At 33.8% G+C, this 26,997-nt stretch overlaps 1 protein-coding gene across 4 annotated transcripts in view; it reads left to right on the top strand.

Moving 5' to 3' along the window:
• The first annotated feature begins 5,715 nt into the window (after positions 1–5,715).
• Positions 5,716–26,997, top strand: part of LOC135586015 (uncharacterized) — a 35,852-nt gene continuing 14,570 nt past the window's right edge. Inside the window, exons 1-3 of one of the 4 annotated variants that reach the window (XR_010491915.1) lie at positions 5,716–6,025; positions 6,138–6,260; positions 6,367–9,397. Coding sequence is in view for 2 of the 4 variants with exons in the window: in XM_065129498.1 (XP_064985570.1) it covers positions 5,747–6,025; positions 6,138–6,260 (402 nt within the window). In the remaining 2 variants the exon portion in view is untranslated. The remainder of the gene's footprint in view (positions 6,026–6,137; positions 6,261–6,366; positions 9,398–26,997) is intronic. The other 3 variants (XR_010491916.1, XM_065129498.1, XM_065129499.1) reach the window with 3 other exon arrangements.

A 26,997-nucleotide genomic window follows, 5' to 3' on the forward strand; every position in this document is an offset into this window, starting at 1 on the left:
GTCTTTACTTCTAGGTAACTCCATTATATACCTAGTATTTTAATTATAAAACTGATATCTATTTCGACACAAGCTTGAGCATAGACTTCCAACTACATATATACAAAGAATATCTTCTTTATCTAATTCTTTTCAAGTCATTTTAGAGTATTTACTATTGACTAAAATTTTGCTTTTATGGTTTACTGAATAAAGCTGTATATTAAATCTTTTCAAGACTCAGTTGATATATCTTTTCTAAGATAGTCTTCACAATCATTGAAGTCTATCCTTGAATTACTTAATGTTAATAATATAAGATGTCTCATTTATATCAACCATCTTAAAACTCTTAGTGATAATTTTTTTAATTTAGTATAATAAACCAAGATCACTATTGGTAAGGCAAAATACTATCCATATAAAAGACCAATATAATAAACTTGCTCCCATTAATATAAATACTGATCAATAGTATTTTTCTTAAATCTGAAAATAATTATATCAAGAACCTTTGTATATTATTATCTTGAAGTTTGTTTAAGGTCATAAATGGATTCCTGAATTTGTATACCAAATTCTATATAAAGCTAGATCTTAAAAAAAAAAATATTTCTATATCATTATGATATAACTCAAACTTATAATAAGTCATTAATATCATGACGATTCTTAACGAGTTTATTAAAAACTAAATATTTCATTATGATCGGTACATTATTTATGAGTAAAACTTTTAACTACAAGTTTGACTATTATATCGTTCAACTTTGTTCTTTGAGCCATATTTATATAATAGACTCTTTAACAATTATTAGATAATTTAATAAATTTATCAGATACCATTTTGGTTATTAATTTTTAACTCTTCTTTTATTACATCATATTACTTTTCATAACCTGTGAAAATAATAAGGGATCCATTCTGATTCCTATATCATAATATAATTCTTGTAGATATGTCACATAATAACCATAAATGATAGGATTCCTTTCCCTTTGAGATATTCTCAAGGTTGTCAATTATAATTATTCTACAAGACTATTAACATCGATATCAATATAATGTGAGAGTTAGTAATGTTATTTTGTTATTCACTTTTATCAAATCATTTAATGATTTGAGTAACAACAATCTCTCGAATAATAAAGGAGTATTAACTTGTATTTCCTCTATATCAGAATTGAATTTCGAGATTTTCACTCCCATTGATTTATTATTTTATAGGAATCTTACATTACTAGATTTAATTGTCCACATACTATGATTAGAGCAATAAGATATGTACCCCTTTAAACTTTTCTAACTAGATAATAAAATATTCAGAAATAATTATTAAATCTAATTTTCTTTTATGTGAGTTGAAGATTCTTATCTCTGTATGACAATCTCAAATATATAAATATCTTAAGTTAGATTTTCTATCATTTTATAACTTAAAAAAAGTCATATAATTTAGTTACTAGGAATACAATTCAAGAAATATATAGTTATCCTTGGAGCTTCTTCTCATATTGATTTGAGTAGAAAAAATAATTTATCATGCTCCTAACCATATCTATAAAGGTATGATTATATCTTTTAGCAGTCATATTCTGTTGTAACATATCTAGTAAATCATATTAAATATATATACCTTATTTTTCCATGAATCTAACAAAAGAATTATAATTATAATTGAGTTTATCATAAATATCATAAAATTCATTACCCTTATCAGATATGATGATATTGACTTTTCTATGTAATTGTCTATCGATATCATTTATATACACTTTAAGAGTGTGAATGGTCATAGACTTTACATAAATTAGACATATATAATCATATCTCAATAGGTTATTTATATGGTGATAAAATGCCTCTCTTTAATGAGATGAAAGTATAAAGTAACCCACAGATATAAGCATAATCTCAAGAAGTTTATAAAACTATATTTTATTTTAATATTTAATTATATGACCATTGTAAACTTAAGATTCATATTAATTCTATATAGACTATTGTACATAATTCAAAGGTTAATTTTTATTGAATCACAGTAAGTTTACAATGAAAATAATATTCTAACAATTCTAGATAAAGAATTCAAATTCCCAAAATTATAAGAACACACCATGGATCCTTCAGATGTATCAATTGAATCATATTTCATTCTCTTTTGGTTTTATCCCCCTTCATTTTTTTTATTTTAATGAATATTTATTATTGGTAACATATGTTAAAGCATCAAATTAATCCATCAAGTATTATAAAATTAATTTTTGTAATGTTTGATTTGAATCGTATAAAGGTTATATTTATACCTTTTCATTTTAAATCAAATCTTATAGTTTTTTTTTTCTTCTTCTTCACATAACTTTCTTTGGTATAGAAGTAATACTTTATTGTGAAGATATTTTTTTATGAGTTTATATAGTAATTATAAACTCAAGTGACTTACGCTTTATTATTATTTTAGTGTTACCCACTTCCTAAGCAGTACTCAAAATATTACGAGTCTAAGCTTACAACTTTATCATTTATATTGAGGATATAATTTTGAATTCCTCAAATACTATCATTTTAAGGTATCAACTAATGACTTATTAGAAAATTTAAATTGATCCTTAAATATTCTCATGCGTTAGTTGTAAACTATACTTAAGTCTATTTATCATAAAATTGAGTCTTTCATATGTTTCTTGATCAGTCACCTCAATTATTTATCCCATAGAACTTTTAGTAATTAAGTTTGTGTTCTATTCAATTATTCACCTCAACTTGCATATGCTTAAGCCATTTATTTCAAAAGGTATAGGGACATTTACAAAAATACAACGAAGGAAGTACCATTGTAATAATATAACATTAATGCTTTGTATTTCCAAAATATGATGAACTATTGATATCATCTATATTTCACCTTTGGGTGAAATATTAATATATCTAGTGTTCACTCAAGATTATTTATGGAGGATCGATACTATCCTTGTGGAATAGTGTTGTTATCTTTAGGTATACAACCCTAAACTACAAGAATATCAAAAACAGTATCATCCTACCATATCACATAATTATTTGAAATAGATTCTCCTTTGGGATTATCTAAATCTCCTAATTATATGTGTCATTATGAATATTATTTTATTTAATGTCATTTAGGATCAATTCTATAGTGTATTTTATAGATTATTGGTCCAGATCACTTTGGTAGCTATAGGATTAATATAAAAAGATAAAATATAATCTAAAATATCGGATGACAATAATTTTATTGTAATTCATATCTTATAAAGCCTATCATCCCAAGCTACTTTGGTAGTTACCGATCAAATAAAACTTAGGAAGATAAATTACAAATAATATTCACCAAATTTTTTTATTCTGATTCTACCATTATGAATATTATTTTATTTAATATCATTTAAGACTAATTATATAATATATTTTATATATTATTGGTCCAGGTCACTTTGGTGGTTATAAAACTAATACAAAAATATAAAATATAATTTAAAATGTCCTATAAATGATAAGATATTTATTGTAATTCACATCTCATAAGTCTATCATCCCAAGCTACTTTGGCAACTATCGATCAGATAAAACTTATGAAGATAAATTACAAATAATATTCATAAATTTATTTATCTTAATTTATGCTGAAGTAGTTCAATAATAGAATAACAACCATAATAATTATTGAACATTAATGAGTAAAAGGAAAAACTTATATGATAATCATGATAATATATAAATCATGCTGAAAGATAAATATAATTTTATAATTTTAAATATATACATGTGAATAACCAAATGAATATTTAAGAACAATAATTTGATTTTATTTACTACATGTTAAAATATAATCAATAAGTCATATGAGAAAACTATAATTTATAATTTTTTTAATCAAAAATTAAATCCAATCAAATAACCAAAAATATAATCATGATCAAATTCAATCATAATTATAATAAATCATATTTATCAATTTCATAATTGAGGATATAAATTAGAATTCTCAATTTCAATAGGGTAAAACTATAAATATGTTGATAGGACATAAATTGAAATTACGAAATTTGTAAAGGGCAAAACTATAATTTGATAAAAACCCTAGCCTCGAGGGCAAAATTATAAATATGCCAAAACCCTAACCTGCGCTATCATTGCTTGTGCATAAGGTGCTACCTCTGCTCGCGCGCGGTCGCTACCGCAATTCCTACCGCGCGTGGCCGCCTCCTTGGCGCGACCTACCCACGCGCGGTTGTCGCCTAGGTGTAGCTTGTGCCCCTGCGTGGTAGCTACTGCTTGGGCACGGCCTACCCGCACGTAGCCACCGCCTGGGTGTGACCTGTGCCCATGCACAGTCGTTGCTGCTACCCACGAGGGTAATAGTTGCCGCCATCTACGGCCACCGCCCTTCCACGTGTGCCCTATGTGGGCACCACCATTATGCGTGAGGGTGGCCACTACCTTCACACGAGGTGCAGTTGCCGCCTTCTGCGAGCACCGCATTCAGAGGCGGTGCCGGATGCCCGTGGCGCAGCCACCACTCGCAAGAGGACTGCTGCCTGCACGCGGCCGTGATGCATGGCTACAAGGTGGTACACGACCCTTCGGCGGGGTTGTCTACAACAATCAATAGAGATCATCACCTCAATAATACTGATAGTAAATAGTAAATTCATCGATCAAACATAAAAATAGTAAATTGCTCACAATTAGCGATAGAGCAAATCACATAGAAAAAACAGATCAATAATATCCGACAAATCATTCATGCATCGTAAATAGAAATAATAGATCTAATATATTTGATCTTAAAAACCTAAGCTTTGATACCAATTATTAGCATAAAATTTGTAATCATGCTATTTGTAATGTGAAAAAAACTTTTATGCCAGAATCTGAAATCAAATATATATTAGATCTAATAATATTATGATGCATACCTTTTATTGTTGTTTAGAAGAATAAACCTTATCTGATTTACAAGCGCACCATCGTCGGATCTAAGTTATCAATCTATAAGAAAAACTAGATATTCCTTTTTCTCTCTTCCTATCTTTTCACATAGCCATATAGATTGATGGATTAGAGAAATTGAGAGAAAAATCATAATCTTTGTTGAGATGTATATTTTTAGTCCATAGAGGTTTTGTCTATTTATAGGTGAGAGTAGAGGGTCTATGATAAATTTTTAGGAGAGTTCCTCCCATTAAGGGTATCCGCTAAAGAATCATACTATAAAATGAACTTCTTTTCTATTTGGCTAATAATTATAATCGAATCTAATTATATCTATAATATATTTTACCTAATTAAATAGGATCACATAATCTAACATCAATGAGAGCTACAATCGATCATAGCGAGCGAGTGAGGGTCGACGATGAGTAAGAGCTAATGAGTGGGGTTTGCTACCGGTTGAAAGGGGGCGAATAACGGGTTAGAGGTGTGGCCAGGTGTGAGCAATAGAAGACAATGACCAATAAGAGCAAAAATATCATTTATGAAAATTTGGTACTATGTGATAATTTTGCAGGCTTTGGGACGTTATGCAAAAAAAGAAAAAGAAAAATCTACAGTTAAGAATTTTTTCGGATAATTAGCATATATATATATATATATATATATATATATATATATATATATATATATATATATATATATATATATATATATATATATATAAGAAAATGAAAAATGATGGATAAGATTGGCACCGACTAGTATATAGCGTTGCAAAAACCCCAAGAATGTGATTCCCCGTTTCCGATGGCAGCGTTGGTCTCCTCCGTCTCACCGGCGGCGCTCGCGGCCCGCCTCGCCCCCCGTCGAGCGTGGATTATGGACAGGTGGTCGATCCGTGGTCCTCTACTTGTGGCAGCCACTGCTGCCTTCTCCGCAGGTGGAGGGAGCGGCGAGGAGAAGCGGCGGCGGCTCGTGCTCTATAAGAAGCCCGGTTGTTGCCTCTGCGACGGCCTCGAGGAGAAGCTTCACGCTGCCCTCTCCCTCGCCGGAGGCCCACACTCCCTCCCTTCGGTCGACCTCCAGGTGAGTGCTCCTTTCACCCCCCTTCCTCCTGTTCCTCCTCTTCACACCTCAACGGAGTCCTTACTTCTCTCTCTCTCTCTCTCTCTCTCTCTCGTGATTTTTCTGCCTTTAGGTGAGGGATATCACGGGGAATCCTGAATGGGAGATGCTTTACCAGTACGAGATTCCAGTCTTGGCCAAGGTTCTTCCTGACGGAACCGAGGTGCACATCTCCTACGGATTCTCATTATTTTATGTATGTGCATGCCTAAATTCTCTTCCGGTAATTGATTACGAAGCAATTAAGTTTTTGTTTTGCGAATGAAGCGTTTACTAGCGACTTGCTTTCTTTGCCTTGTCAGTGTTTGCTAAAATGTGGCTGATGTGCAGTCTTATTGGCAATATGGGATCCTGTGCGAAATTTTCAATCCATTTAGTTGTATAGCCAGTTTTTAAAATGCAATCTATCATGTTTTGGATTAACTGTTTGAGCTTTACAGAGTATATTTGGAAATTTAGAATTGTTTCGTTAAATTTTCTGTTTTCCTTGTTTAATTGTTTTTGTGCTTGTTTGTTGTAAACTTGAAGTTTGTAAGTATGGTTGAGCTTGAGTTTGCCAATTTATCTAGGTGTTGCTTAACTTGTGATCCATGCTACATCTCTAGTAAGGTTCAAATACAGCTTAGAAAGAGCATACTATTTAGCTGTTCATCATGTATCACTGACGCTTCTGGATAGTAGTACTTTACATCAGAATTTTTTTTTTGGCTAAAGAATATTTTTTTCTGGATGGTAAAAAATTAAAAAACAATTAGAAGATTCTGGGAATTTGGTGGGAACATGCAAATCCTACGAGTGAACATGTTTTACAAAGCAATATTTCTATGTCAATCTCAGTTGTGTCGTAAACACCATAACAAACCTTTTTCTTCATCAATGGACCGTTTGTTGCTTATATTTGCTTGTATAGTTGTTTGACAACATGCTTTATATTGTTTTTATGTATTTTTGCATGGTTTTCATAAGCAAAAGTAGTTTGCGAGGCTGCATAGTGATTGCTCATCAGACTAGGCAAAACTACCCCAAAATTGCCTCGTTTTCACATGCTATGGCTTGTTTTTTGCTGGCTACGGTGTAGTATAAAACATCAGCCATCTCAGACCCCTAGAATCACCTAGGTGGCACAGGGTTGGATGGGGCTTTGGGGTATCATTTGATGCTGTCTAGATAAACATGTTTGCATGCAAAGTGTGTGGACTTGCCTTACACCTAAACACTCGGTTGAGCGATCGTTTGTGGACTTCCGGCTATTTTTTTACCTTCTAAAGTCCTTGTTTTCCCTTCTTCTCTTTTCTCTCTTGCACATTAAGTGTTTGTTAAATTACTTATAAGGTGTCCTCTGTTGCGAGACGTTGGGACTTCACCACTTACTTTCTGAACTAATCAACTTTCTCTTTTACACTCTTCGAAACTTATGCAAGATTGCTTTTAAGCTAACCCTTACAACTAAGTGTGCCTCACAACTTAGATAATTCCAACTAAGTGTGTGATACTTAAGTTGGGCAGACATTTGTGATTGTTAGGTGCCATGATCCCGACCGGATTGACTTAAGGCTGTATGACTTCCATGTTCTGATCGAGGGTACTCTTCTTCTATAGGGGTTGTATCTTTTCTTTTATAGCCTTTATCATATCCCATGCTCATTTTTTTTTTCCACACATACACAAAAGTTGACATACTTTCCACATAACATTTCAGAATAGTCTATATTTAATTCAGATTTCAAATATATCATAAATAACAAAGTTTAGCATTAAAGAAAATAAAGCCATACTGGCTACTACTAAAACTACAAAAACTAAAGTCCTCCTGTAACACCCTACTTCTACTCTCACCCATACCCTATATACATGACTAAAGTAGGATGTTATTTTCTAGTTCTTTTACCACTATCAACAAGAGTGTAGCCAATCTTAAAGTAAAACATTCTAATTTACTAAACAAAATGACAAAGTTTCTGTAATCATCGATAATTTCTCCCTTAACATAAATTAATTACTATAAATAATGTATTACTTTATTGTTAACTTCCATGTTCATGTAGTATGGTTAAGGAAATTATTAAAATTAATTTTTTAATCATGTGGATAAGTTAGAAATTTTAAAAATCAATTAAATTATTAATTGATTTATTTCTTAATAGGTGATGTGATTTTAAAAAAATAAATGGTATATATTTCATTTTCATGTGTGAACTATAAGAAATGAATATTATATTTCTATCTTGTGTGAAAGCAAAATAAAAATAAATTTAAAATAAAAATTAAATATTTACTTACCTTTCGAGGAGATCGCATCTTCCATCTTCTCCTATATAAAGGGGGCTCCTCTTCTCTCAATTTTCACTGAGAACAATAGGACGATTGAGGAGAGGATTTTCTAAGGAGAGGATCATGAGGAGAGGATAGTCGAGGAGAGGTAGGATCCTGTATTCTTTTCTAATTAGTTTTGATTCATGTTTTGAAATCCTTAATATTAAAATTGTTATGATTTTATGATGCATAATAATGTTTTAATTTTAAAATTTTATGATTAATAAGTAATGAGAATTAATTTATGATGTTAGAATGATTATTTGATTTATAATGGTCTTTTAAGCTTAAGTGAATTTCAAGATTGATTTAATTATCAAAACTCTTATTTTTGGATTAACATAATAGTTTTGATCAAGGTTTGCGATTTCGAATCATTCCGCTTGTGAATCGGTACGCGGACTGCCTGCTATCGGGCGGTTCACTTAATATACCCCTGTATCGGATGATACAGGGAAGTTTTGGGCTGTAATGATTAAAATTTCGTTCATTACCCACCTACTATCGGGTAATTCTAGACTAGTCTAGGGTAATTCTAGACCGGTTCTATAAGGATTTAAGGTTGGTTCCGTTAGGTCATAATCTAATTGAGTTTGGTTTAAGTCAATTGAGCTATTCCAATTAAGGTTTTGGTTGATCGAGCACTATTGAGAGATTTATGTTTTATGTCTTTATGATTTGATGAACTATTATGGTCTCTCGTAATATTTGATCATACTGATTTTTTGGATGCACGCGTGAATGAATGAATGAATGTAAATGAATGATCAAGGATGTTTATATATCCCTGCCGAGGGCAGGTATGGTGATTCCCTTCGGGGATTAGTGGGTCGTCAAACGTGATGGTTAAAGGGTTCCTCTATCTACTGTTGGGAGGAACGTGTTCCCACTTGGGCGGGTGAGGGATACCACTCCATCCATTGTTGGAAGTGCGATATGGGTTATCTTTATCCGCCGTTGGGAGGAATCCATCCAGTGGAGTATGCCTCTCCATCCGCTGTTGAGAGAGTGCACTATCGGGTATGATGCATGCCTTTATTATCTGATTATTATGTATGTGTTGCATGTGACCGATGCATGATTTTGTTTATTACATAAGAAATTATCATTATTTTTCTGTTGCATAAGTTTTATGATGAATCGATATATTATTATTTCCTATTGAATTATTGACAATTGTATATGTTTCACGAATATGAAAGATTATTTTTATGATTTTTTAGAGGTTCCTATCAGCATGTGTAGTTGTTGATATGTTCTTATCTTATATTTATTTTTAGAGTAATTTACTACTTTGTAATAGATATGAAGTTTGAGTGGAAGAAACTTGTGACCCTACTAGGAAGATTTGATCATTTTTCTAGTTAATAAAATATTTACTATTGTAAAGTCAATAATTTGAATTCAAAGATGAAGAAAAAAATAACAGAATGTATTATGTAAATTATGAATAATAAAATGATGATTTATCCCATTTTATAAATTTGGGAAGTGATAATTTAATGTTAAATAAATTAGCTTAGGTGTTTTGTAACACCTCGATTAGTCCCACATCGGAAGTGGGCAAGATTAAGATTGACTTATAAAGGGTTTGATGAGTATACTTTTTCTACTTTAACTTAAACATTTTGTCTAATGGTTTAGGCCAAATAAAGTTGATAGGCCAGTTAGCCTATCAGATCGGAGTCGTGACATTTGGTATCAGAGCCGACCTAGTATTTGGGCATGGTTAGGGGGCTCGAGCAAGAACTGGCTACTCGTGGATTGAGTTAGAGGACTCATCACGGCGTGGAGACACCATTAGGTTACGCCTCACATGCTCCATGCTAGGGTTTGATTTGGGTTATGTTGGGCCTTAACAAGGACATCAAGTCCTTGAGTGGGGGGAGATTGTAGTACCTCGATTAGTCCTACATCGGAAGTGGGCAAGACTAAGATTGACTTATAAGGGTTTGATGAGCATACTACTTTTAATTTCAGCTTAAGTATTTTGACTAAATAAAGTTGATAGGTCAATTAGCTCATCAGACTCGAGTCATGACATTTCCCCTTGTGCATAGTAATTTTGACACCTGTATATAATTATAACCTCTAACTAAAAGAAAAACATACCCAAACGTGTCCAAAAGCTATACACATACAAATACCCACAAGTCATCATCCATATCTACATTAGTATGGGTTCGAACGTGTTTACTTCCCGGTCTAATCATTTAGGTGGGGCAGTAGTATCTTTACTTGTAAAATCTATAGAGTAATCACTCAATAAGTATAAGCCTATATAACTTTATTTAGGTGAGTATGTATTATGCCATGTTATAATATTTCAAAATCATCAGCATAAGACATTTAACTGTAAACGCTTTATTTTATGACTTCTTTAGCAAGCATAACTCTACAACATAATATATGCAAAAATAAAGAAATAAAATTCTATGGCGGAATAATTTAAAATGCTTATATGTATACTCCCACACCATACGTCATCATAATATATACATGCACTCCTAAACCACACCTTATAATATATATATTCACATTTAACTCATGTTTAGCTCATGACAATCATATCATTCGAAACATGCTTTCCAAAATTCATTATAAATATGATAATTTATATGACCATTATTTTACAGTGAATTAAACTTATACTTGATTTAACTCAAAAATGAAAATGATAGTGAAGGACCATGTTTTTTACTAATCGAGTGTGCTAGAGAGTCGTACACCTATCAAATTAGGAGTATAGAATTATGAGATACATTAATTTAGAACCCTATCTTTTGAATTATTGATTTATAATAACTCATACTAATAATTCATAGTAGAATTTTGATAAAACCCTTAATAAAATAGACTATACTCAGCTTGAAAATTTATTTAAATTCCACCATTAATTTTTCAACAATTCACTCTATAACCAACGAACTAGTTAGTATCACTCAAACCATCGCATAATTCTGTGAATAAGTTTTACTTCACTATTTTAGCTGACCAAACGATTTTGAATTATTATAAAATTTTATAGGAAACTAAGAGACATATAAAACTAAATGCTCACAAATTTTCACCTTAAAACATAATTATTTAGAGGCTAAACTACCATCCTAATTCACTACCAACACATATTCTATTATGCTGAAATTGGGTTGGGATTATCAGAACTTACAAACTTCATATCTCGGTGCACAAATGTGATATTCATTCAATTCCAAATCTCACCTAAGGATATCTTTTAAAGTATATCAAAAGGATAGAGCCTATCATGTCCCTAAGGGGGTCAATTCAGCTTGAATATAACCCATTCTTAGAAAACAGGAGATTCTGAGTACCTCAGATTGGGACAGTAATAACTCTATGCATCAATCTTATATTAAAGTCATACTAAAGGTCTTAGAATTATAAGAGATTCATACAAAGCATATCTAAAAATCAAAGATAAATTCGAAATCTAGGTTTCTCAAAATTAGCTGAAAAGATCAACCTATAATATATAAAATTAAAACCCTAGGTATAACAAAGGAAGAATTGGGTTATTCTTACCTCAATCTTCCTTTGGGGTTTTTTTGGCCTTCATGAAAAAAACTAAAAGAATGGTTGAAGGAGAGAAAGGGTCGTGGGTTATTAGGTTGGTAAAAAGGATGAGGCCAAAACAAGGTAGAGGTGTTTAAGATGTTACTTTGAGGTCTAGGGTTCAATCCCATTAGGCCTTATTTCAAGTTTTCCTCTTCTTTTTTTTTTCTTTTCTTCTTTTACTAATATAATTCTAATGTTGTAGTAACTTCAATTGAGTTTAATTTAGGTTGACAAAGATGATATTTTTGGTCTAAACTCATCCTTCAATCTCATTTATGTATCTCAACATTTAATATAACACTCTTTGATTTGCATCTCCATTTAATTTTTCACTACTTTATTCATGTCTAGGTAGCTTATTATCCACCATATACATAATATTTATAACTCAAACTTTCTTACATTAATCATGGTCAAACTTATTCAAGCCTTGAGATTCACTTAAGATCAATTAAAATTCAACCATGACTTCTAGCCACTATATGCATGCTTCTTACCATAACTTAATCTCATATTCAAGTCCATTAGCACGCTTTGACTTTTTGCGTGATGCTTAAAGTAAACATTAATACTTATGCATGCTCAACCAATATTTCGTAGAACATTGAGAATAAAATTTTTAGAAAGCATGTCATTTGTTATATTTGTGAAGCATAGACATTATAAATCATATCACTAAGTGAGGGTAACACACATATTATTTGTGCTTCCATTGATATGCTAGTTTAGTTCAATGTGTGTGAGACTCGGGCACTACAATCCTCCCCTTCTAATAAAAAAATTATCATTGAAATTTTTACCTGAATAGCTCTAGAGATTTCTCTTGCACCTCTTTTTTTCTTTCCTAAGTTGCTTCCTCCATTGCGTGATTCCTCTATAACACTTTGACTAAAGTGATATTCTTATTACGAAGTTCTTTCTCCTTTATATCAAGAATTTGTATAGCCCGTTCCTTGTATGTCAAATTTTTATCCTATTCTATTAATTATTCTTCTAAGACATGAGAAGAATCTGAAATATACTTGCTCAACATTGATACGTGGAATACATTATGCACCTTTGCTAATGCAGGAGGTAAGGCTGGTCTGTAGGCCACATTACCAACTTTATCAAGAATTTCATATGGTCCTATATATCAAGGACTTAACTTGTCATTCTTTCCAAACCTCATAACTCATTTCGTTGGTGTCACCTTTAAAAATACTTTTTCGCTTATTTCAAATTTTAAAGGCCTTCTCCTGTTATCGACATACATTTTGCCTACTTTGTGTTGCCTTTATTCTTTGGCAAATCTTTTCTACTACTTCTGATGTTTCTCTTACCAAATTTAGCCCCAATTATTTTATTTCACCCATATCATCTCATTGAATAAGTGATTTACACTTTCTGCCATATAGTGCTACAAATGGTGTCATCCCAATGATTGCCTAGTAATTGTTATTATAGGCAAACTCTATCAAAGATAAATATTTGCTTCATGATCTCTTAAAGTCCATGACACAAGCTCTTAACATATCTTCTAATATCTGAATGATTCTTTCTGATTGACTTTCTGTTTGAGGGTGAAAAACAGTCCTAAAAGCTTACTTTATCCCTAGTGCTTTATGAAGATTCTTCCAAAATCCTGATGTGAATCTAGAGTCTCTATCTAACACAATGGACATTGGTATACCATGGAGTCTAATTATCTTCTGGATATATAATTGAACATATTGATGCATCGAATTGTTAGTACGAATAGGTATGAAGTGGACTGTCTTGGTCAATCTATCCATAATAACCCAAATTCTATCATATCCTTTATTGGTCTTAGGTAAACCCATAACAAAATTCATGTTAATCTCTTCCCATTTCCATTAGGGTATTTGCAATGAATTCGAGGTACCTACTAACCTTTGATGTTCTATTTTGATTTATTGACATGTGAGATATTTCTCAACAAATTAGATCACGTCTCTTTTCATTCTTGGCCACTAGTAGTGTTCTTTCCGATCCCTATACATCTTGATTGTTCCAGAGTGTACTGAGTATAAAGATGAGTGTGCCTTTGTTAAAATTTCTTGCTTTATGTCAGGCTTCTCTGGTATAAATAATCTACCCTGAAATCTAATTACCTCTTCATCAATGTGAAATTTTTTTTTTCTACCTCAATATCAAACTTCAATCAGTTTAAATAAGGGTTGTTAACTTATAATTCTTTAATTTTTCTCAAAACGATTGCCTATAGTGATAATATTGCTATTCTCTCAATTAAACTGTTAACTATCATCTCAGATTCAAACTTTTGCAATTCTATATAGGAAGGTCTTTGAACTATTGATAAAGCAATTAAATTGGCTGACTTTCTACTTAATGCATCAGCAACTACATTCGCTTTCCTAGGATGGTAATTGATTACACAATCATAATCCTTTGTTAATTTCAACTATCTCCTCTGCCTCATATTTAGCTCCTTTTGAGTAAAGAAATATTTCAAACTCTTGTAATCAATGTATATTTTGTATTTTTCCTCATAAAAGATAATATTCTTTTTGCATCAGTCCATTCAAATTTAATATTCTTTTTTGTTAATTGGGTGAAAGGTGATGCTATCTTGGAGAATCCTTCGATAAAAGATTTATAATAACCAGCGATTTAAAAAGGCGCTCAGGCGCTCGCCTAGGCTCTCGGGCGAGGCGAGGCGAGGCGAGGCCCGAGCGCCTCGCTAATCTCCCAGGCGGCGCGCTTCAAACAGGCGCGCCTGGGCGCTCGCCCGAGCCCAGGTGCTCGCCCGAGCCCAGGCGCTGGGCGCTTCGGGCGAGCGCTTGGGTTAACCAAGGCGAACGAACCAGGATTTTAGGTTTGGTTCGGTCCTGGTTCGGTCTTCGATGGTTAGTTGGTTCAATCGAACCAACTAAAATCGATATAAGTGACAACCCAACACTAACCCTCGCCGTTGCCGCTCTCGATCCCGATCCCTATCCCGTTGCTCGCCGTTGTCGCTGCTCGCAAACTCTACCACTGTCGCTGCTCGCAAACGCTGTCGCTGTCGCCGCTCGCGCCTCCCGCTGCTCGTCGCTGTTGCCGCTCGCGCTTCCCACTGCTCGCTTCTCCCGCTGCCGCTATCGCCGCTCGCCACTGCCGTCGCTCATCGCTGCCGCTTCCTCTTTTCTCAGTCAGCAGGCTCACCCCTTTACACTTCCTTTTAACAGTATACGTATACTGTATACGGTTAATATTATTAAGTTTATTTAAAATAATTAATTTTCAATACTGTTAATAGATTAATAATATATTATTTTGATTTTAATACTATTAATTTTTATTTATTTGAAATTATTGCTAGGTTTCTTAATACTGTTAATTTTATATCTTAGATTTTCTTAATTTAATAGCATATTTTTATTTAAAATATTAAATAATTATATTTATTAATTATATTATATATTTTTATATTTTAGCGCCACGCTTCGCTCGGGCGAGCGCCTGGGCGAGCGCCTAGCGCCTCGGGCGTTTTTGGACTTTGGCGCCTTTTGGCGCCTAGCGCTTTTTTAATCACTGATAATAACTTGTTATCCCAAGAAAACTTCTTACTCAGTTATAGTAGTCGGCCTAGGCCAGTTACTAACTGCTTATACCTTAGTTGGATCCACTGAGATCCCTTCCTTGGAGCTTTGTGCGTAAGGAATGCTATATTCTCTAGCCAAAATTTGCATTTCTTAAACTACGCATATAATTGCTTTTTCTTTAAGGTACTCAAGGTTATTCTTAAATATTCTATATGTTCCTATTTAAAGTTTGAGTACATCAAAATGTTATCAATAAAAACTATCATGAATTTATCTATATACTCCTTTTATACTCTGTTCATTAAGTCCATAAAGACGACTCGGTGCATTTGTTAGATCAAAGGACATCACTAGAAATTCAAAGTGACCATATCTGGTCCTGAAGGCGGTCTTGGGAATGTCCTTTTTCTTAATTTCCAATTGATGATATCTTGCTCTTAAATCAATTTTGGAAAATACTGATGTACCTTACAATTGATTAAATAAGTCATCAATTCTGAGTGGGTATTTATTCTTAAGAGTCACCTTATTCAACTCCTTGTAATTTATGCACAATTGCATTGACCCATCCTTTTTCTTTACAAACAGAACTATTGCACCCTATGATGAAAAGCTAGGGCGAATTAACCCGTTATTAAGGAGCTCTTGCAATTGCATCTTTAACTCCTTTAGTTCTATTGGAGCCATTCTATAAGGTGCCTTGGAAACAGATTCAGTGCCCGACATTATAACAAATTTAATCTCCCTATTTGGTGGTAGTTTAGGGAGGTTCTTTGGAAACACCTGACTCACAACAAGCATATCCTTTGACTTGACTTTTGGTTTCACCCTAGTATCAATCACATTTGTCAAATATCCTATGCATCCCTCCTTTAAGAGTCTCCTGACTTTCATTGTTGAGATAAAAGGGATTGATGTCTTTACTTTAAAATCAACAAATATAAACTCTATTGACCCTGGAGGTTAAAATACTACCCTCTTCTTATCACATGTCAATTAAAACATGATGTTTAGACCAAGGTATACAGTTTCGAATAATATCGTCCGTATCGAGCGGTACGCATCGGTCCGTTAGTTGACTGGTACACGGACCACTCATTAGCGGATGAAATATATATATATATATATATATATATATATATATGTTAATATATATATTTTTATATATAAATATTTTTATAAAAGGTGACGTCGTGTCGTCTCGACGACGTCGCCCCGCGTGGGAGAAGGAAAAGGCGATGTCACCGAGGCGATGCGACATCAACTTCTATAAAAAAAAATAAAATAAAAATAAATATATATATATATATACACACACACACACACACACACACGAGGCGACGTCGTCGAGGTCGCGTCGCCTCGGCGACATCGCCCTGCGTGGGAGAAGGAAAAGGTAACGTCGCCTTTTATAAAAATTTTTATACATAAATATATATATATATATATACCGACTAGTATATCGTATCGTTCCAAACGAATGTCGAAACTTCGGTACGGTACGATATTTCAATCCTTGGTTTAGACAACGAATTCATGCCCAATATAACATCAAAGTCTTATATGTTCAACGCTATCAGATCAATAACTAATTCTTTGTCAGCAATCTGAATTTGACAAGACCCCAATCCCTAACCTGAATACATTATATCCATGATGGAATAACTATGGAATATATCACATTTAATGCTTTGGTTGGTTTGCCTAGTTTCTCTACACAAGCTAGTGATATAAAAGAATATGTGGTACCAGAATCAATTAATACATGTAAGAAAATATCGTAAATAAATATCTCATTTGAGATAACTGTGGTCTTAGCCTTTGCTTTTGTCTTGGTCATCACAAAGACTTTGCCCAACAGGGATTTAAATTCCGATTCGTACCACTCGATACTGGTCCGTCAGTAGACTAGTACACGGACTGCCCGCTATCGGGCGGAACGCTTGATATAGCCCTGTTTCGGATGTTATGGGATCGAATCGTTATTGCCCAGTACAGTGTTCCAATGGTCAAATTGACCGTTAGAACCCTTTCTCACAGGTTTGTAAACCCATCTTCCCCCCTATTGCACTCTATTTCACTCTTACACTATTTTAAACTATCTCAAATTCATTTTTTCTCACATTCTCTTTTTTATTCTTACATTTACATTTTCCTAAACTCTACAAAACAATAATTTGTGAATTGAATCGAGACTAATTTGGGAGGATTAAGAGGAAAAACTTTTTAATCAATAGATATGTATTCTCTTTCTTTAATTAAAGAATAATTAAGATTTTTAATATTATAATTAGTATATTTAATATTAATTTATTCGAAATTAGACACTTAATAGGTCAAATGTTTATATTTCATGCATATTAAATATTGGAAGATATTTATGATGTTAAAATAGGTTTAATTAGGTTTTATTAAAATTATTTAACGCTCCGATTAGTGATTTTAATGATGATTTAATCGAAATTTGATCGATTTTGGATTAAGTTAATATCTTTAATTCCTAATAGGGTGTTTGACATGTTTATAGTATTGAAAGAGAAGTAATTAATGAGTAATTAACTATGTTAATAATGTGATTAGTGTATTTGATGATGATTTCATCATAATTTGATGTATATTGGATCAAAATTATGTATTTAATGTTTTTCTTTTATATGTTTCACATATTTATAATGGTAAAATATGTTTAATTAGGTTTTATTAAAGTTATTTAATACTGTGATTAATGATTTTAATGATGATTTAATCGAAATTTGATCGATTTTAAGTCAATTCAATGCCTTTAATACCTATTAGGGTGTTTGACATGTTTATAGTGTTGAAAAAGAAGTAATTGATGGGTAATTAACTATGTTAATCATATGATTAGTGTATTTAATGATTTCATCATTATTTGATTTATATTGGATCAAACTTACGTATTTAATGGTTTTTTCATGAGTTTCATATATTTATGATGGTAAAATATGATTAGTTAGGTTTTAATAAAATTATTTAACAGATTAGTGATTTTTGATCGATATTAGGTCAATTCAACATGTTTAGAGCTTATTTGATTTAAATTTAGTAGGATCATTGTATCAATGGAACGACCATATGATGATGCATGGGTTCAGACTCGAAAGATGAATGAGAACCGACATCATTGGTAATGTATTTATTGTGACTACATTGGCAAGAGTAGAGGAATAACTCGGACGAAGATGTATTTGGTCGGTAGGTATCCTGATATTGCAAAATGCAAGAAGGTTCCAATGGAGATCCGTAAATTATTTTAAAGCAAGCTACAATAAGTAAAGGAAGATACATTAAAAAGAAGATAAGAGTTGAGGAAAAATACTGTAGGGCTATGCAGGAACCAATTTATGATCAATATGAGGGTTGCGATGATGAAGTCGACTCGGATCTCATAGTTGGGATTTGTGCATCATTGGAGTATCAGTATATGGTTGATGAAGCAACGAGGCATCGATGACTTGACTAATAATTGGAGCATGGCGGTGGCAGTAGAATCCAGAGGTCGGCCAGCATGAGGTAGCCAACTGCTCCTCAGTTAGGTCGAACTAGTAGCACGAGGCATGGTGGATTCCGTGGATTTATGAGAGGTCTTAGCAGGAGGTCTGCACCAGATATTGCTGATATTTATCCACAAGCCTATCCCCTACAAATAGCGAAACAAACACGAATAGACGATATATATACAAAAGAAAAGAAGCGGGATATTGGGAAGACAATTTCAAAATGGTTCAACTTTCATAGGATTCCAGCTAACACAACCCAAGGTCCATATTATCAGAGTATAGTCTCTTTTATTCAAAAGTCTAGCACAAGGATCCAACCTCCAACACCAAGTGAGATTCACAGCGTGTATTTAGATGAGGAGGTGGTAGAACTGAAGGATTGGATCAAATCCTTCAAGAGGCAATAGGACGAATATGGGGTGACACTGATGTGTGACAGTTGGATAGGGCCAACAAGAATGAGTATCATCAACTTTCTTATTTATTGTAATAGAAGGGTGGTGTTTCATAAGTCAGTTAATGCTTCTAACAAGATCCAAGATGCAGACTATATTGAGAGCTTGATGGACATTGTAGTAGAGGAGATCGAAATACAGTATATTGTCCAAATAGTAATCGACAATAGAGTAAATTTCAAGAAGGTCAGCTTGCAATTGATGGAAAAAAGAAAAATATTGTTTTGGACTCCATGTGCAGCTCATTGCATAGATCTAATGCTGAAGGATATTGGTGAGTTGGACGTAGTCAAGAAGTGTGTAGCTCGAGCACAGTCAATTACAAAGTTTATATATAATTATCATTAGGTCCGCTCTTTAATGCAAAAGTATGCAAACAATGAGATATTCCAACCTGGAGTTACTCGGTTTGTTATCAATTTAATTGCATTAAAGTCATTACAGCAAAAGAGGTACGACTTAAAGACAATGGTCACCTCATAGGAGTGGTCTGATTCTAGATATTCGAAATTGAGCGATGGAAAGAAGATAAAAAAATCTATTCTTTCCTCTAGATTTTGAGAGACCACAACTGAAATCATAAACGGTGTGGAATCACTTTATATTGTTCTCCATAAGGTTGATATGGACAAGCGTCCACAGATGTCGTGTCTTAAATATATGCTGATTTCAGCAAGAGAGGAGGTCAAGAAAGCATTCAAAGATGATTTTAAGGCCAACCAATACATATGAATCATTGATCGTCTGACTGAAGTTCATATGGATCAAGTTATCCATAATGCAAGTAAATTTATATTCAGAATAATTTAATTTATTAATTTTTATATAATAAAAAAATCATACTAACAAAATTATGTATTGCAACGTATTATCTAAACCTAGCAATTCAATATCGATATACTCTTGGAACGCAAAATGATTTACTAATGACATTAAGAAATGTTATATGCCGACTCTTGCCAAACACTGTTGATGCAGCTGATGCTCTTATGGAGGGTCAATTATTTAGAGAAATAGTTGGTTCATTCTCCGACGTTGTAGCTGAATCGTGTCGTTATACTATGGATCATGGTGAGGAAAAGTTACATATATTGATTATCAATTATATTTGATGTTAATTATTTGTTATGCAAATAAAGTCTTATTTATATTTCTTTACAGTCGAGTGGTCGCTACAATTTGGAGGGGATGCACCACATTTATGGTTGTCGTTCGTGTACTTTCACAAACGACATCTAGTGGTTGCGAACGTAATTGGTCAACATTCGCATTGATTCACACGAAGGTTCGCAATAGACCAGTGATTTAAAAAGCGCTAGGCGCTAAGGTCCAAAAACGCCCGAGGCGTTAGGCGCTCGCCCGAGCGAAGCGAGGCGCTAAAATATAAAAATATATAATATAATTAATAAATATAATTATTTAAAATTTTAAATAAAAATATGCTATTAAATTAAGAAAATCTAAGATACAAAATCACAATGTCACATTAACAAAAAGTTTCAAAATTCAAAACAATAAAATTTTACATCAAAGTCATTCATCATAATCAATATTATCGTCATTTTCACACAAATCATCTTCATTGAATTCGTCTTCTTCCTCTTGTCCTTTGATTCCTTCCTCTTCATCAAGATATATTTCATTCTCTATGTCTTCAACAATAGCAGGAGCCGAGCTTGATACTTTTGCACTCATTTTTCTCTTTAACATCCGTCTTGTATATGTTTGTAATTCTCCAGCACCTGAAGCTCTTGCCACATCTCCCCATGTCAATCTATCATCTTCAAATACAAGCTCGTCTTCAGCATCTTGCAAGTTAGCACCCATTTCTCCTACTAACCACTCATTTGTATCATCAATATCTTGCAATGAGATTGAATCAAATCTATTTTTCAAATCATGACGAGTCTTCAAAGCTTGATTATACTTTATGTAAACAAGATCATGCAATCATTGATGTTCTAACCGATTTCTTCTCTTCGAGTGAATTTGTCATGTCATATAATTTAAAAATATATTAATACATATATCTAAATAAATAAATAAATAAATAAAAATAAAAATATTTAGTAATACTTACATGCTCAAACACACTCCAGTTTCGCTCACAATCCGAAGCACTACATGTCAAACTAAATACTTTAATAGCAAATTTCTGTAAGTTCGGGGTGGAATTTCCAAATAGACTCCACCATTTAGCTGCAAAATTTATGTTATTATTAGCAATAACATAGTAACATAATATATATGAAATTAATTATATCAAATTATTAATACCTGGAGAGGTAATTATCTTGAATCGAACGACAATTGGAATTCTAAAAAGACCTTCAGCATTTTTATATAAAGATAATTTATGAATAATCTTATCTTGAACCTCAAGGTTGGGAACTAATCTTGCAACGCACTGATATAACCCACCCAAAACTTCTGCATCAAATCCAACAGATTTAATCTTATAAAAGAATTCAGGGTTCAAATAATATCCTGCTACATGTAAGGGACGATGAAGTTGACAATTCCATCTTTGGTCAATGATTGTAAAATTTTTCTCATATTTTTCTTCATTTTCATTAAAAGATATTTTAATCGTCTCATTTGCTCTATCTATAGCATCATAAATATATCCCATTGCAGGCTTATTTTCATTATCCACCAACCGAAGGACTCGAACAAGAGGGCCCATTACCTTTAATATATAAACTACATGATTTCAAAAGGATGGCATTAAGATGATATCAGCAGCCCTCTTGCATTTTGTTTCTTTTGCCCATTTGCTTGTCACCCATTTATCAGAGGTAAACATATTTCTCAAAGTATGTTTTTGACGATGCATGCTCTGTAATGTCAAGAATGAAGTAGTAAATCGGGTAATACCATGTCTCACTAATTCTTTATTCCCTGTAAATTCTCTCATCATATTCAAAGCCCCAATGTGATTATAAAGAAATCCAACAACAAAAATTGTCCTTTCTAAGGTTTTCTTGAATTCTAAGATCTTTCCAATATCCTCCAACATTAAATTAATATAATGTGCTGCACATGGAGTCCAATACAAGTGTTGTCTTTTTGATTCAAGCAATTTACCTGAGACAAAGGATAACAAAAATGATAAGACTTAAAAGTTTAATACACTTAATTGAAGATAAAATAATTAACAAAATCAAAAGATGAATATTACCAACTAAAACATAGTTGCTTCCATTGTCGGTTATGATTTGAACGATATTTTGTTCTTCAATTTCTTCCACGAAGTTGTCAAGTAAATCATATATCTTGTCTCTAGATTTTACAAAAGATAAAACATATATTGACTTCACAAATATAGTCCCTAAAGAACAATTAATCATAAAATTAATTATACTCCTGTGTCTCCTGTCAGTCTAAACATTTGACATAATAGAACAACCATGTGTTGCCCATGATTCTTTATGACCCTTTAGTAAGTCATTTGTATAATTCAACTCTTTTTGCAGCAATGGAACTCGTATCTCATAATAACTTGGAGGTTTTAATCCTGTACCATATCTTTCAATAGCTTAAATCATATCCTTAAAACTATCTAAACGAGTTGTACTAAGGGGAAGACCAACCTGATAGAAGAAGCGAGCAATGTGCTGAATTGTTCTTCTTCTTATTTCTTTATCACAAGCATCAATTTTATTTGTTTGTCTAAATTTTGAGCCTCCTGCTTGCCCTTGTTGTTTCTGGGATCCTTGAAGCATATATAGATTCATCGGTCCTTTTTTACCTTTCTTAGTACTCATAACTTCTTTTCCCTTTTTGTCGTATACTCTTTTTTCACTTGGGTTAATACTCATAAAATAATCTTCTTCTTCATCCTTGAGATGTTCAACATTGTCTTCTGGTAAATTCCCGTAAGATTCATTCTTTTGTGTTTTCTTTTCATTCATATAACTCAACAACTCTTCTTTTACCTCAGGTGGACATTTTTTGCAAGCTGTTGTATTCTTGAAATTGCCTACTAGATGTTGTTTTGCACGAAAAATACCACCTCTGGTAGTCTTATCGCAAAATATGCAAGTCACTGCATTATGATCTTTCGGATCCTTCAAATAATTATACTTTCATGCAGGATCTTTTTTTGATACCATTGGAGACTCTATTGAGTTACTCTCTACACTTGCCATTTATGTTGAAACCTAGCAATAATTTCAAATAAATAAAATTAACAATATTAAAATTAAAATAATATATTATTAATCTATTAACAGTATTGAAAATTAATCATTTCAATACTGCATTCTTGAAATTTCTTACTAGATGTTGTTTTACACGAAAAATACCACCTCTGGTAGTCTTATCGCAGAATATGCAAGTCACTGCATTATGATCTTTCGGATCCTTCAAATAATTATACTTTCATGCAGGATTTTTTTTTGATACCATTGGAGACTCTATTGAGTTGCTCTCTACACTTGCCATTTATGTTGAAACCTAGCAATAATTTCAAATAAATAAAAATTAACAACATTAAAATCAAAATAATATATTATTAATCTATTAACAGTATTGAAAATTAATCATTTCAAAATTAAAATAAACTTAATATTAAGAGTATACTGTATACTGAGCCTGACGGAGAAACGAGGAAGCAGCGGCGAGCGGCGGCAGCGGGGAAGGGAAAGGGAGCGGGAGGCGCGAGCAGCGGGAGGGCTCGCGGGAGGCGCGAGCAGCGGGAGGGCTCGCGGGAGTCGCGAGCAGCGGGAGGGCTCGCGGGAGTCGCGAGCAGCGGGAGGGCTCGCGGGAGGCGCGAGCAGCGACAGCGACGAGTAGCGGCAGCAGGAGTAGGAGCGACGAGCAGCGAGATCGGGAGCGGCAGCGGCAGCGGGTTAGGGTTGGGTAAGGGTTATATCGGTTTAGTTGGTTCGATTGAACCGACTAACAACCGAACCAGACCTAAAATCCTGGTTTGGTCACTTGGTTTACCCAGGTGCTCGCCCGAAGCGCCCAGCGCCTAGGCTCGGGCGAGCGCCCAGGCGGCGCCTGTTTGAAGCGCGCCGCCTGGGACATTAGCGAGGTGCTTGGGCCTCGCCTCGCCTCGCCCAAGCGCCTAGGCGAGCGCCCAAGCGCCTCTTTCAATCACTACAACACACTCTCATATAGATGGTTATAGAAACTGGTATATGTCCATTATAATATGCAGCTAAGGTTGCGGTGTGTTGAGCTAGATAAGGGAGCTAGAGGAACCAGAGATTGATCCCATCGGCCTCCAATTCTACAACGAAGATTCAGAGCCGATGTTAGAATGGGTCGAAGCAATGGAGAACCAAGAGGATCCTCTACTTTATGAGGTGGGAGATCCTTAATGTCCTTCGCGTTTTATCACCGAGACAATAGAAGAAGAGGAAGCACAACACCAACAGGTGGAAAATCCCCCTCGGTCATAATGTGGCGAAAGGAGTCAAACAACATTGAGTCAGACTACTCGAGGAACTATAGACACCTAACTATCACAGTCGTTCAGCTAGCGTGCAAAGGCCAAGGCAAAGGGGAAAGCAGTAGCATCAGTTGTATCGTTGGAAAGAATCAAGTCGGGCGATGAGACACCTTCACAATTGTATTCAACAACTTGCTCGGTCCAGAGACATGACAGCAACACAGACAGCAGTGCCTCGACAGATGATGGCGGCGACATCAGGCAGTCGTTGGTCTCGTCTACGTAACTTGCGGTTGATGCATGGACCGAGGAGCAATATTTTATACGTGCCACCCAAGATTCTAATCATGGAACTCGACAAGGTACTGGTCAAGTTTATGCATGGAAAGAGAAGGCAGTGGATGAATTTGAGCAGATGCGATAGAGCCTACACGATGTAGAAATAGAACGAAGCTCATTGTATTCATAACCGTCGTATTATGGAGAATCTTACGGCCAATAGCAATACGGTGATAGTTGGTCATATTTATCCGAGCAACAGTATGATACGAAGCAGCAGATTAGTAGCGAAAGTAGAAGCTCTGACATTCACCAATACATGCCTCAGGAGCCGTTTCGGATATATGTGATTCATGACAATTAACCTACGATCATCATCACATTGATGCACCAATGACATATGATGTATCAATAAACTATATCATGGGATCAATTTTAGGATTGGGTCTAACAAACATATCATATCAATATGTAGATACATAGGATCGAGGACCATGATCCACCACTCGTGGAGATTCGTCGTTCGTTTTGGTGGTAGAATCAACAATCAGGTATATCAACATATGTCTATTATTTAATTGATTTGAATCTTAAAATTTATATTGTAACAAAATAATCTAACAATTCAAACGATTTTTCTATAGATATTTTAATATTTACAAAAGGACGATCTATAATGGATCGAAATTACGAACCTTGCATAAGACTATTTATCAAAGCACGTAAAAGATATGTGATACTATTCTTGCCTAATTTACATTGGTTTTGCTAAATCTATACTAAATGTATATTTATTCTAACTTAAAAACTCTAAATGAATTGTTGCCATCATGGTATTCATTCCTAGAATGCGCTAGCACAAGAAGTTACGTTACCAACCATAGCAGAGGTCACCAACATCAGAACTGAACCTTGATACTATTTCTTTACCTGCTTCCTTACCTACGTCATATCTTTAAACTGTTGATTCATTCTCAGCGTTAACACCAAAGCGTGGTTAACTCATCAAATGTGGTTTAACAAAGAATGAATGGAATCTCTTGCGTAGTGCTGGTGCTCGAAAGATGTTACCTCACTTTTTACTTGACATCTTGTGCCAGTTTCGTTAGTGCAACTCATTCATTGAAATGGAATTAATAAAGAAAACAAAAATATCCTAATTTTTTCCCCTATTTTTCAAGTGTTTTTGGAGGATTTTACACCTAAATTAGGCGTACAACTCGGTATGCCGTATCATACTGAGCAAATTTCGATACACCGGTACGGTACGAAATTTCAATCCTTGCTGCTCGGTACTCTTTTCTGTTATGATAAGATTGTTGTGTAGTTCTTTGCTAAATTTTGGGCTTTGTACATCGAAAACATAGCCCTTTTCTTTTAAGGCATTCCCCCATATGATGCGCCCCACATTTAAGGCAAGTTGGTCTTTGTGCCTGAGCTGGTTGAGAAGACTGGAATGTTTGACCCATTTTTCCTTGCGTATAGCATTTGGGTTGCCCCTTTTGTTGTCCTTGACCTAGGTGCCATTTTTTTTATTGCTCAAAATATATTATAGGGGCCTGTTGTTAAAATAATATTCTTCCTTGGTATATCATGGCTGCGACGCATATATTAGGCTTGAAAAATTCTTTGCTCGATCTTCTCTACTTCCAAGGCCTTTTCCGTTACTAAGGAATAGGGAATGTCTTGGACATTCATTGTCATCTTCATATCCCAATAAATTTCTACTCTAAGTCCTTGTAGAAATTGATCCACCTTCAAGGCATTAGTGTTACTCATGTGGAGTGCAAATCGGGATATTAGAGTTACTAGCTTGTCCTCTAGTTCTCATGATATCTTC

This window comes from Musa acuminata, chromosome BXJ2-10, assembly GCF_036884655.1.
Source record: "Musa acuminata AAA Group cultivar baxijiao chromosome BXJ2-10, Cavendish_Baxijiao_AAA, whole genome shotgun sequence".
Lineage (NCBI taxonomy): Eukaryota > Viridiplantae > Streptophyta > Magnoliopsida > Zingiberales > Musaceae > Musa > Musa acuminata.